The sequence below is a fragment of the Oncorhynchus kisutch genome, linkage group LG15 (assembly GCF_002021735.2).
Source record: "Oncorhynchus kisutch isolate 150728-3 linkage group LG15, Okis_V2, whole genome shotgun sequence".
NCBI classification, from domain to species: Eukaryota; Metazoa; Chordata; class Actinopteri; order Salmoniformes; family Salmonidae; genus Oncorhynchus; species Oncorhynchus kisutch.
The window spans coordinates 14,042,562-14,054,797 of NC_034188.2; the positions used below are offsets into that span (position 1 = coordinate 14,042,562).

The 12,236-nt window shown below is 43.5% G+C and overlaps 1 protein-coding gene across 1 annotated transcript in view; it reads right to left on the reverse strand.

Moving 5' to 3' along the window:
- LOC109905924 (transcription factor COE1-A) overlaps positions 1-12,236 on the reverse strand; it is a 116,240-nt gene that overhangs the window by 35,259 nt on the left and 68,745 nt on the right. The window contains exons 9-10 of the mRNA XM_031791349.1: positions 12,099-12,229; positions 10,067-10,193 (exon numbers count right to left, since the gene is read on the reverse strand). Coding sequence (XP_031647209.1) covers positions 10,067-10,193; positions 12,099-12,229 — 258 coding nt within the window. The remainder of the gene's footprint in view (positions 1-10,066; positions 10,194-12,098; positions 12,230-12,236) is intronic.

Here is a 12,236-nt window from a genome sequence, read left to right on the forward strand (position 1 = left end):
GAACAAACAGAAAATAGTCCAAATTGGTGAAGTGAAATTGAATGAAATTACTTGTTCAAAAAATTACAAAAAATAAAACCGAAAAGTGGTGCCTGCATATGGATTCAGCCCCTTTGCTATGAAGCCCCTAAATAAGATCTGGTGCAACTAATTACCTTCAGAAGTCAAATAATTAGTCAAATAATGTTCACCTGCGTGCAATCTATGTGTCACATGATCTGTCACATGATCGCAGTATATATAAACTTGTTCTGAAAGGCCCAAGAGTCTGCAACACCACTAAGCAATGAGCACCACCAAGCAAGCGGCACCATGAAGACCAAGGAGTTCTCCAAACAGGTCAGGGACAAAGTTTTGGAGAAGTACAGATCAGGGTTGGGTTCTAAAGAATTATCAGAAACTTTGAACATCCCACGGAGCACCATTAAATCCATTATTAAAACATAGAAAGAATAATGCACCACAACAAACCTGCCAAGAGAGGGCCGCCCACCAAAACTCACGGACCAGGCAAGGAGGGCATTAATCAGAGGCAACAAAGAGACCAATGATAACCCTGAAGGAGCTGCAAAGATCCACAGAGGAGATTTGAGTATCTGTCCATAGGACCACTTTAAGCCGTACACTCCACAGAGCTGGGCTTTATGGAAGAGTGGCCAGAAAAAAATAAGAAAAAAGAAAGAAATAAGCAAATACGTTTGGTGTTCACCCAAAGGCTTATGGGAGACTCCCTAAACATATGGAAGAAGGTACTCTGGTCAGATGAGATTCAAATGTACCTTTTTGGCCATCAAGGAAAACACTATGTCTGGCGCAAACCCAACAACCCCCATCACCCAGAGAAAATCATCCCCACAGTGAAGCATGGTGGTGGCAGCATCATGATGTGGGGATGTTTTTCATCGGCAGGGACTGGAAAACTGGTCAGAATTGAAGGAATGATGGATGGTGCTAAATATAGGGAAATTCTTGAGGGTGACCTGTTTCAGTCTTCCCGAGATTTGAGACCGGGACGGAGGTTCACCATCCAGCAGGACAATGACCCTAAGCATACAGTACTGCTGAAGCAACTCTCATTTAAATGTCTTGGAATGGCCTAGTCAAAGCCCAGACCTCAATCCAATTGAGAATCTGTGCTATGACTTAAAGATTGCTGTACACCAGCGGAACCCATCTTACTTGAAGGAGCTGGAACAGTTTTGCTTTGAAGAATGGGCAAAAATCCCAGTGGCTAGATGTACCAAGCTTATAGAGACATATCCCAAGAGGCTTGCAGCTGTAATTGCTGCAAGGGGTGGCTCTACAAAGTATCGACTTTAGCGGGTGTGAATAGTTATGCACACTCAAATGTTCTTTTTTTGTTGTCTTATTCCTTGTTTGTTTCACATTAAAATATATTTAGCATCTTCAAGTGGTAGGCATGTTGTATAAATCAAATAATACAAAACCCCCCAAAATACATTTTAATTCCAGGTTGTCAAGCAACAAAATAGGAAAAATGCCAAAGGGGGTCAATACTTTCATAAGGCACTGTATGTGGCAGAGACTCCAGCCCAACATAGATTATAAAGGGAAAGCCAGCCACATTGCAGACACTGATGTCTCTCTCCCACGTCTTGCTCCCAGACAAGATAAACACCTTCTTCTCCCCGCTTCGATGAAAACACAGAGCCACCAACGCCACCATCGCTGCTCACAAGGATTGTAAAGTCTCGTTCTCTATGGCCGACGGAGTAAGACATTTAAGCCTGTTAACCCTCGCTAGGCTGTCAGCCCAGACGGCACCCAAGCCGCGTCATCAGAGCATGTGAAGAGTTTATGGACATATTAAATCTCTCCCTATCCCAGACTGCTGTCCCCACTTGCTTCAAGATGTCCACCATTGTTCCTGTACCCAAGAATACGAAGGTAAATGAAGTAAATGACTAATACCCATAGCACTAATTTCTGTCATCATGAAGCACTAAGCTCACGGCCTTGGGTCTGAACCCTGCCTTATGCAACTGGGTCCTGGACTTCCTGATGGGTCAACCCCAGGTTCATAAAGGTAGGCAACAACACCTCCACCACGTTAATCCTCAACACTGGGGGCCCCACAAGGGTGCGTGCTTAGGTCCCTCCTGTACTCCCTTTTCACCCATGACTGCGGGGCCACGCACGCCTCCAATCTCAATCATCAGATTTGCTGACAACACAACACCAATTACCAACAACGACGAGACAGCTTAGAGGGAGGAAATGAGGGCCCTGGTTTTGCCAGGAAAATAACCTCTCCCTCAACATCAACAAAACAAAGGAGCTGATCGTGGACTTCAGGAGACAGCAGAGGGAGCACGCCCCTATCCACATCGACGGTCCGCAGTGGAGAAGGTGGAAAGCTTCAAGTTCTTCAGCATGCATATCACTGACAACCTAAAATGGTCTATCCACACAGACAGTGTGGTGAAGAAGGCACAACAGCGCCTCTTCAACCTCAGGAGGCTGAAGAAATTCTGCATGGCCCTTCAGTCCCTCACAAAGTTCTACAAATGCACCAATGAGAGCATCCTGTCAGACTGTATCACCTCCTGGTACGGCAATTGCACCGTCCACAACCGCAAGGCTCTCCAGAGGGTGGTGCGGTCAGCCCAACGCATCACCAGGGCACACTGCTTGCCCTCCAGGACAACTACAGCACGCTGTGTGTCACCTGAAGGCCAAGAAGATCATCAATGTTCTCAGCCAGCCATGGCCTGTTCACCCTGCTACCATTTAAAAGACAGAGACAGTACTGGTGCATCAAAGCTGGGACCGAGAGACTAAAACCAGCTTATATCTCCAGGCCATCAGACTGTTAAATAGTCACCACTAGCCGGCCTCCGTCCAGTACCCTGCCCTGAAGTTAGTCAAGCTGGCTACCACCTGGTACTCTACCATGCTTTGCACGCTCGTGGCATTTGCTCAAACAGCTTCATGAGGTAGTCAACTGGAATGCATTTCATTAACAGGCGTGCCTTGTGAAAAGTTCATTTGTGGAATTTTTCTCATTCTTAACTTCTTGGTGACAGGGGGCAGTATTTTCACGTCTGGATGAAATGCATGCCCAAATTCAACTTCCTCCTACTCATCCCCAGAACATAAAATATGCATATTATTAGTATATTTGGATAGAAAACACTCTGAAGTTTCTAAAACGGTTTGAATCATGTCTGTGAGTATAACAGAACCTATTTAGCAGGCGAAACCCTGAGGACAAACCATACAGATTTCTTTTGAGGTCACTCTCTTTTCAATGAGATTTCATTGGGAATCCAGATTTCTAAGGGATCTTCTTCCAGTTCCTATCGCTTCCACTGGATGTCAGCAGTCTTTAGAAATTTGTTGAGGTTTTTCCTTTGTGTAATTAAGAAGTACGGCCATCTTGAACGAGGGTAACTTGAAGTGTACTGTTAGATGGAGGCGAGTGACCAGAAAGCTAGCTACAGTTTGTTTTCCTCCTGTATTGAACACAGATCATCCCGTCTTCAATTTTATCAATTATTTACGTAAAAAAATACAAAGTTGTATTACAAAAGTAGTTTGAAATGTTTTGGAAAAGTTTACAGGTAACTTTTGAGATATTTTCTCGTCACGTTGCGCAAGTTGGAACCGGTGTTTTTCTGGATCAAACGCGCCAAATAAATTGACATTTTGCATATATATCGACGGAATTAATCGAACAAAAGGACCATTTGTGATGTTTATGGGACATATTGGAGTGCCAACAAAAGAAGCTCGTCTATCTTGCATGTGTGATTTCATGAAAGTTAGATTTTTATAGTAATTTATTTGAATTTGGAGCTCTGCATTTTCCCTGGCTTTTGGTCAGGTGGGACGCTAGCGTGCCACATATCCCAGAGAGAGGTTCATTAGAATTAATTGCACCTCAGATTGCAGTCCAAATAAATACTTCACAGAGTTCAAGTAACATCAACTGTTCAGAGGAGACTGCGTGAATCAGGCCTTCATGGTCGAATTGCTGCAAAGAAACCACTACTAAAGGACACCGATAATAAGAAGAGACTTGCATGGGCCAAGAAACACAAGCAATGGACATTAGACCAGTGGAAATCTGTCATTTGGTCTGATGAGTCAAAATGTGAGATTTTTGGTTCCAACATCTGTGTCTTGAGATGCAGAGTAAGTGAACAGATGATCTCTGTATGTGTTGTTCCCACCGTGAAGCATGGAGGAAGAGGTGTGAAAGGCACACTTAACCATCATGGCTACCACGTCATTCTGCAACTATACGCCATCCCATCTGGTTTGCGCTTAGTGGGACTATCATTTGTTTTTCAACAGGACAATGACCCAAAACACACCTCCAGGCGGTGTAAGGGCTATTTGACCAAGAAGGAGAGTGATGGAGTGCTGCATCAGATGACCTGGCTTCCACAATCACCCGACCTCAACCCAATTGATATGGTTTAGGATGAGTTGGACCACAGAGTGAAGGAAAAGCAGTGCTCAGCATATGTGGGAATTCCTTCAAGACTGTTGGAAAAGCATTCATGAAGCTGATTGAGAGAATGACAAGAGTGTGCAAAGCTGTCATCAAGGCAAAGGGTGGCTACTTTGAAGAATCTCAAATATAAAACATATTTTGATTTGTTTAATCAAAATCAAATCAAATGTATTTATATAGCCCTTCGTACAGCAGCTGATATCTCAAAGTGCTGTACAGAAACCCAGCCTAAAACCCCAAACAGCAAGCAATGCAGGTGTAGAAGCACGGTGGCTAGGAAAAACTCAATAGAAAGGCCAAAACCTAGGAAGAAACCTAGAGAGGAACCAGGCTATGAGGGAGTTTACCACTTTTTTGGTTACTACATGATTCCATATGTGTTATTTCATAGTATTGATGTCTTCACTATTATTCTCTAATGTAGAAAATAGTCAAAATAAAGAAAAAACCTTGAATGAGTTGGTGAGTCCAAACTTTTGACTGGTACTGTTTATGCAGTATATTTATATTCCGGAACATTGCTCGTTCTGGTATTTCATAACTTATTTCCTTTCATATCTGGGGATTTGTGTGTCCAGTTTTGTATTGTTAAGTACCACTCTTAGACGTAGAAACATAAGCATTTCGCTGCACCTGCGATAATATCTGCTAAATATGTGTACGCGACCAATAACATTATGTTCGATTTATATGTGCTCCAGCAGCAGGGTCTTTTAATATCAGCAGTGATACGCAGTTGCTAAGCGAGGTGGCGACTGCATTCTGAAGAGGAAAGGATTGACTTCTGAATGAGAGATGTTCATCATCATGCACCTCCAACATGTGTCCCAAATGGCATCCTATTACCTATATAGAGGATTACTTTTAATCAGGACCCATAGGGCTCATGTAAAAAGGATTGCACTATACAGGGTGCCATTTGGGATACAACCCAATCTACAGCCAGAAGCCTGCCAGCACTTCACAGCTCTTTACAGCCCCTAACAGACCTCACAGGATTACAGCATTACATCTCTGCCTGGAGGAAGGGCTTGTAGCTTCTTTGATGAATGGTGATACATGTAAATGGACGTGTAGGAGAGAGAGAGAGGGAAGGAGAGAAAAGCAGGCTGCCCAGAATAAAAACAGCTTAACATGTGAAAATACACCCAGTTTCCTTTTCTCAACCCACTTCCCTGTTCTGTGTGTGTGTTAGGTCGTGGACAAAAGTTTTGACAATGACACAAATATAAATTTTCACATAGTCTGCTGCCTCAAATTGTATGATGGCAATTTGCATATACTCCAGAATGTTATGAAGAGTGATCAGATGAATTGCAATTAATTCCAAAGTCCCTCTTTGCCATAAAATTTAACTGAGTCCCCCCCAAAAAATTATACTGCACTTCAGCCCTGACACAAAAGGACCAGCTGACATCATGTCAGTGATGATCTCGTTAACACAGGTATGAGTGTTGACGAGGACAAGGCTGGAGATCACTCTGTCATGCTGATTGAGTTCAAACAAAAGTCTGGAAGCTTCAAAAGGAGGGTGGTGCTTGGAATCATTGTTCTTCCTCTGTCAACCATGGTTACCTGAAAGGAAACACATGCCGTCATCATTGCTTTGCACAAAAAGGGCTTCGCAGGCAAGGATATTGCTGCCAGTAAGATTGCACCTAAATCAACCATTTATCGGATCATCAAGGACTTCAAGGAGAGCGGTTCAATTGATGTGAAGAAGGCTTCAGGGCGCCCAAGAAAGTCCAGCATGCGCCAGGACCGTCTCCTAAAGTTGATTCAGCTGCGGGATCGGGGCACCACCAGTACAGAGCTTGCTCAGGAATGGCAGCAGGCAGGTGTGAGTGCATCTGCATGCACAGTGAGACTTTTGGAGGATGGCCTGGTGTCAAGAAGGGCAGCAAAGAATCCACTTCTCTCCAGGAAAAACATCAGGGACAAACTGATATTCTGCAGAAGGTACAGGGATTGGACTGCTGAGGACTGGGGTAAAGTCAATTTCTCTGATGAATCCCCTTTCTGATTGTTTGGGGCATCCGGAAAAAAAGCTTGTCCAGAGAAGACAAGGTGAGCGCTACCATCAGTCCTGTGTCATGCCAACAGTAAAGCATCCTGAGACCATTCATGTGTGGGGTTGCTTCTCAGCCAAGAGAGTGGGCTCACTCACAATTTTGCCAAAGAACACAGCCATGAATAAAGAATGGTACCAACACATCCTCCGAGAGCAACTTCTCCCAACCATCCAGGAACAGTTTGGTGATGAACAATGCATTTTCCAGCATGATGGAGCACCTTGCCATAAGGCAAAAGTGATAACTAAGTGGCCCGGGGAACAAAACATCGATATTTTGGTTCCATGGCCAGGAAACTCCCTAGACCTGAATCCCATTGACAACTTGTGGTCAATCCTCAAGAGGCGGGTGGACAAACAAAAACACACAAATTCTGACAAAATCCAAGATTTGATTATGCAAGAATGGGCTGCCATCAGTCAGGATGTGGCCCAGAAGTTAATTGACAGCATGCCAGGGCAGATTGCAGAGGTCTTGAAAAAGAAGGGTCAACACTGCAAATATTGACTCTGCATCAACTTCATGTAATTGTCAATAAAAGCCTTATAACACGTATGAAATGCTTGTTATTATACTTCAGTATTCCATAGTAACATCTGACACAAATATCTAAAGACACTGAAGCAGCAAACTTTGTGGAAATTAATATTTGTGTCATTCTCAAAACTTTTGGCCACGACTGTACAGTATGTGTTTCTGTGTGTGTATGTGTGTGTGTGTTTGCGTGTGTGTGTGTTTATTCCAGTAGTAGCAGCAGTATTGTGTGTGATGAATTAATTAGGTCTGTGAGCAGGCAGCATGTGGTTCCTCTCCCCAACACAAGTTGATTAGTGATACCAGCTGTCCCCCGTGTGTGTGTGAATGTGAATGTGTGTGTGTGAATGTGAATGTGTGTGTGTGCATGTCAATGTGCCATGCCCTTGCCAGCTGCCAAGCCACACCATGCCAGTACTATATGATTACCCACTGGCACTAAACCCAGACTGGAGCCAATCACCAGCCAGGAGGCCAAGATGGCAGACCATGGTAATCCCATAGTCCCTTCTCCCATCTCCACTCCTCTCCTCTCCTATCCTCTCCTTTCATTGCTCCTCACTCCACTCTCTCCCCACTCCTCTCCTATCCCTCTCCTCTCTCCCCCTCTCCTTTCATTGCTCCTCACTCCCCTCTCTCCCCACTCCCCTCCTATCCCTCTCCTCTCTCCCCCTCTACTTTAATTGCTCCTCACTCCCCTCTCTCCCCTCTCCTTTCTCCCCCTCTCCTTTCATTGCTCCTCACTCCCCTCTCTCGCCACTCCTCTCCTATCCCTCTCCTCTCTCCCCCTCTCCTTTCATTTCTCCTCACTCCCCTCTCTCCACTCTCTCCTCTCATCCCCAGTGTATATGTTAATAAATTAAGGTGTATTTACCTGGGAATATGTAGCGTCAGATGTGTTAAATTAACATGTATTTACCTGGGAATATGTAGCGTCAGGTGTGTTAAATTAAGGTGTATTTACCTGGGAATATGTAGCATCAGGTGTGTTAAATTAAGATGTATTTACCTGGGAATATGTAGCATCAGGTGTGTTAAATTAAGGTGTATTTACCTGGGAATATGTAGCGTCAGGTGTGTTAAATTAAGATGTATTTACCTGGGAATATGTAGCATCAGGTGTGTTAAATTAAGGTGTATTTACCTGGGAATATGTAGCATCAGGTGTGTTAAATTAAGGTGTATTTACCTGGGAATATGTAGCGTCAGGTGTGTTATATTAAGATGTATTTACCTGTGTATATGAAGCGTCCAGGTGTGTTAAATTAAGGTGTATTTACCTGTGTATATGAAGCGTCCAGGTGTGTTAAATTAAGGTGTATTTACCTGTGTATATGAAGCGTCCAGGTGTGTTAAATTAAGGTGTATTTACCTGGGAATATGTAGCATCAGGTGTGTTAAATTAAGGTGTATTTACCTGGGAATATGTAGCGTCAGGTGTGTTAAATTAAGGTGTATTTACCTGGGAATATGTAGCATCAGGTGTGTTAAATTAAGATGTATTTACCTGTGTATATGAAGCGTCCAGGTGTGTTAAATTAAGATGTATTTACCTGGGAATATTTAGCATCAGGTGTGTTAAATTAAGGTGTATTTACCTGGGAATATGTAGCGTCAGGTGTGTTAAATTAAGCTGTATTTACCTGGGAATATGTAGCATCAGGTGTGTTAAATTAAGGTGTATTTACCTGGGAATATGTAGCGTCAGGTGTGTTAAATTAAGATGTATTTACCTGGGAATCTGTAGCATTTTACCTGGGAATATGTAGCGTCAGGTGTGTTAAATTAAGCTGTATTTACCTGGGAATATGTAGCGTCAGGTGTGTTAAATTAAGGTGTATTTACCTGTGTATATGAAGCGTCCAGGTGTCTTAAATTAAGGTGTATTTACCTGTGTATATGAAGCGTCCAGGTGTGTTAAATTAAGGTGTATTTACCTGGGAATATGTAGCGTCAGGTGTGTTATATTATTATGTATTTACCTGTGTATATGAAGCGTCCAGGTGTGTTAAATTAAGGTGTATTTACCTGGGAATATGTAGCATCAGGTGTGTTAAATTAAGGTGTATTTACCTGGGAATATGTAGCGTCAGGTGTGTTATATTAAGCTGTATTTACCTGGGAATATGTAGCGTAAGGTGTGTTAAATTAAGGTGTATTTACCTGTGTATATGAAGCGTCCAGGTGTGTTAAATTAAGGTGTATTTACCTGGGAATATGTAGCGTCAGGTGTGTTAAATTAAGGTGTATTTACCTGGGAATATGTAGCGTCAGGTGTGTTATATTATGATGTATTTACCTGTGTATATGAAGCGTCCAGGTGTGTTAAATTAAGGTGTATTTACCTGGGAATATGTAGCATCAGGTGTGTTAAATTAAGGTGTATTTACCTGGGAATATGTAGCATCAGGTGTGTTAAATTAAGGTGTATTTACCTGGGAATATGCAGCATCAGGTGTGTTAAATTAAGGTGTATTTACCTAGGAATATGTAGCGTCAGGTGTGTTAAATTAAGGTGTATTTACCTGGGAATATGTAGCATCAGGTGTGTTAAATTAAGGTGTATTTACCTGGGAATATGCAGCATCAGGTGTGTTAAATTAAGGTGTATTTACCTAGGAATATGTAGCGTCAGGTGTGTTAAATTAAGGTGTATTTACCTGGGAATATGCAGCATCAGGTGTGTTAAATTAAGGTGTATTTACCTAGGAATATGTAGCGTCAGGTGTGTTAAATTAAGGTGTATTTACCTGGGAATATGTAGCATCAGGTGTGTTAAATTAAGGTGTATTTACCTGGGAATATGTAGCATCAGGTGTGTTATATTATGATGTATTTACCTGTGTATATGAAGCGTCAGGTGTGTTAAATTAAGGTGTATTTACCTGTGTATATGAAGCGTCCAGGTGTGTTAAATTAAGGTGTATTTACCTGTGTATATGAAGCGTCCAGGTGTGTTAAATTAAGGTGTATTTACCTGTGTATATGAAGCGTCCAGGTGTGCCCTTGCAGAACTGTTTAGACTTGTATGACAGAGTGACCTCTACAACCCCAGGGATGTGTCTTGGGGGAGTCTGCACCCGGATGGCGTGGGCTGTGATGAGCTACGGAGGGGGACAGGGGACAAAGGAAGGTTGTAATATTACATATCTACTTCACTTGCTAGAGGTGTCACTACAGACCCTGGTTCGATTCTAGGCTGTATCACAACCGGCCGTGATTGGGAGTCCCATAGGGTGGTGCACAATTGGCCCAGCGTTGTCCGAGTTTGGCCGGTGTATTCATTGTATCTCATTGTAAATAAGAATTTGTTCTTAACTGACAGTTAAAAAAAGGTTAAATAAAATGTTAATAAAAACAAGTTCTACACAGTGACTTCGGAGAGTATTCAGACCCCTAGACTTTTTCCACATTTTGTTGGGTTACAGCCTTATTATAAAAATGTTTACATTGTTTTTTTCCCCTCATCAATGTACAACAATACCCCATAATGACAAAGCAAAATTTGATTTTTTGATTTTTTGTGGAAAAAAATGAAAAAAACAACTGAAATATCACATTTCCATCAGTATTCAGACCGTTTCCTCAGTACTTAGTTGAAGCACCTTTGGCAGCGATTTCAGCCTTGAGTCTTCTTGGGTATTACACTACAAGCTTACACACCTGTATTTGGGGAGTTTCTCCCATTCTTCTCTGCAGATCCTCTCAAGCTCTGTCAGGTTGGATGGGGAGCGTCGATGTACAGCAACTTTCAATTCTCTCTCCAGAGATGTTTGATTGAGTTCAAGTCTGGGCTCTGGCTGGGCCACTCAAGGACATTCAGAGACTTGTCCCGAAGTCTTGCCTGTCTGCTTAGGGTCATTGTCATGTTGGAAAGTGAACCTTTCACCCCAGTCTGAGGTCCTGAGCGCTCTGGAGCAGGTTTTCATCAAGGATCTCTCTGTACTTTGCTCCGTTCATCTTTCCCTCAACCCTGACTAGTCTCCCAGTTCCTGCCGGTGAAAGACATCCCCACAGCATGATGCTGCCACCACCATGCTTCACCTTAGGGATGCTGCCCACACCACGCTTCACCTTAGGGATGCTGCCACCACCATGCTTCACCTTAGGGATGCTGCCACCACCACGCTTCACCTTAGGGATGCTGCCACCACCATGCTTCACCTTAGGGATGGTGCCACCACCATGCTTCACCTTAGGGATGGTGCCACCACCATGCTTCACCTTAGGGATGCTGCCACCACCACGCTTCACCTTAGGGATGCTGCCACCACCACGCTTCACCTTAGGGATGGTGCCATCACCATGCTTCACCGTAGGGATGGTGCCAGGTTTCCCACAGACATGGCTCTTGGCATTCAGGCCAAAGAGTTCAATTTTGCTTTCATCTGACCATGGTGTGAGAGTCCTTTAGGTGCGTTTTGGCAAACTCCAAGCGGGCTGTCATGTACCTTTTACTGAGGAGTGTCTTCCGTCTGGCCACTCTACCATAAAGGCCTGATTGGTTGAGTGCTACAGAGATGGTTGTCCTTCCGGAAGGTTCCCTCATCTCCACAGGGGAACTCTGGAGCTCTGTCAGTGTCCATCGGGTTCTTGGTCAGCTCCCTGACCAAGGATCTTCTTCCCCGATTGCTCAATTTGGCCGGGCGACCAGCTCCAGAAAGAGCATTGGTGGTTCCAAACTTCTAACCCTCACCCTAACCCCAAAAAACTCTATTTAACCCTTGCTACTAACCCTAACTCTTAGCGTAATTCTGACCTTAACCCTAAACCCCCCAGAAATAACATTTGACCTTGTGGGGACCAACAAAATGTCCCCAGTTTGTGAAATTTTTGTTTGTTCACAATTTTTTGTCAAACAAACAAACAAACACACACACACACACACACACACACACACACACACACACACACACACACACACAAACACACACACACACACGCACACACACACACACACACACACACACACACACACACACACACAAACAGATTAATATGCTACTGACCTCACTCCAGACCAGCATGGTACCAAATATGACCTGAAGTCCATCAAAGAAGTTTTCTCCAATGATAATTACTGTAGCCCCGCCTGTAGTCCAGCCCTCACTGGGGCTGATGGCCTTGATACAAGGGGTGGCTGTTGA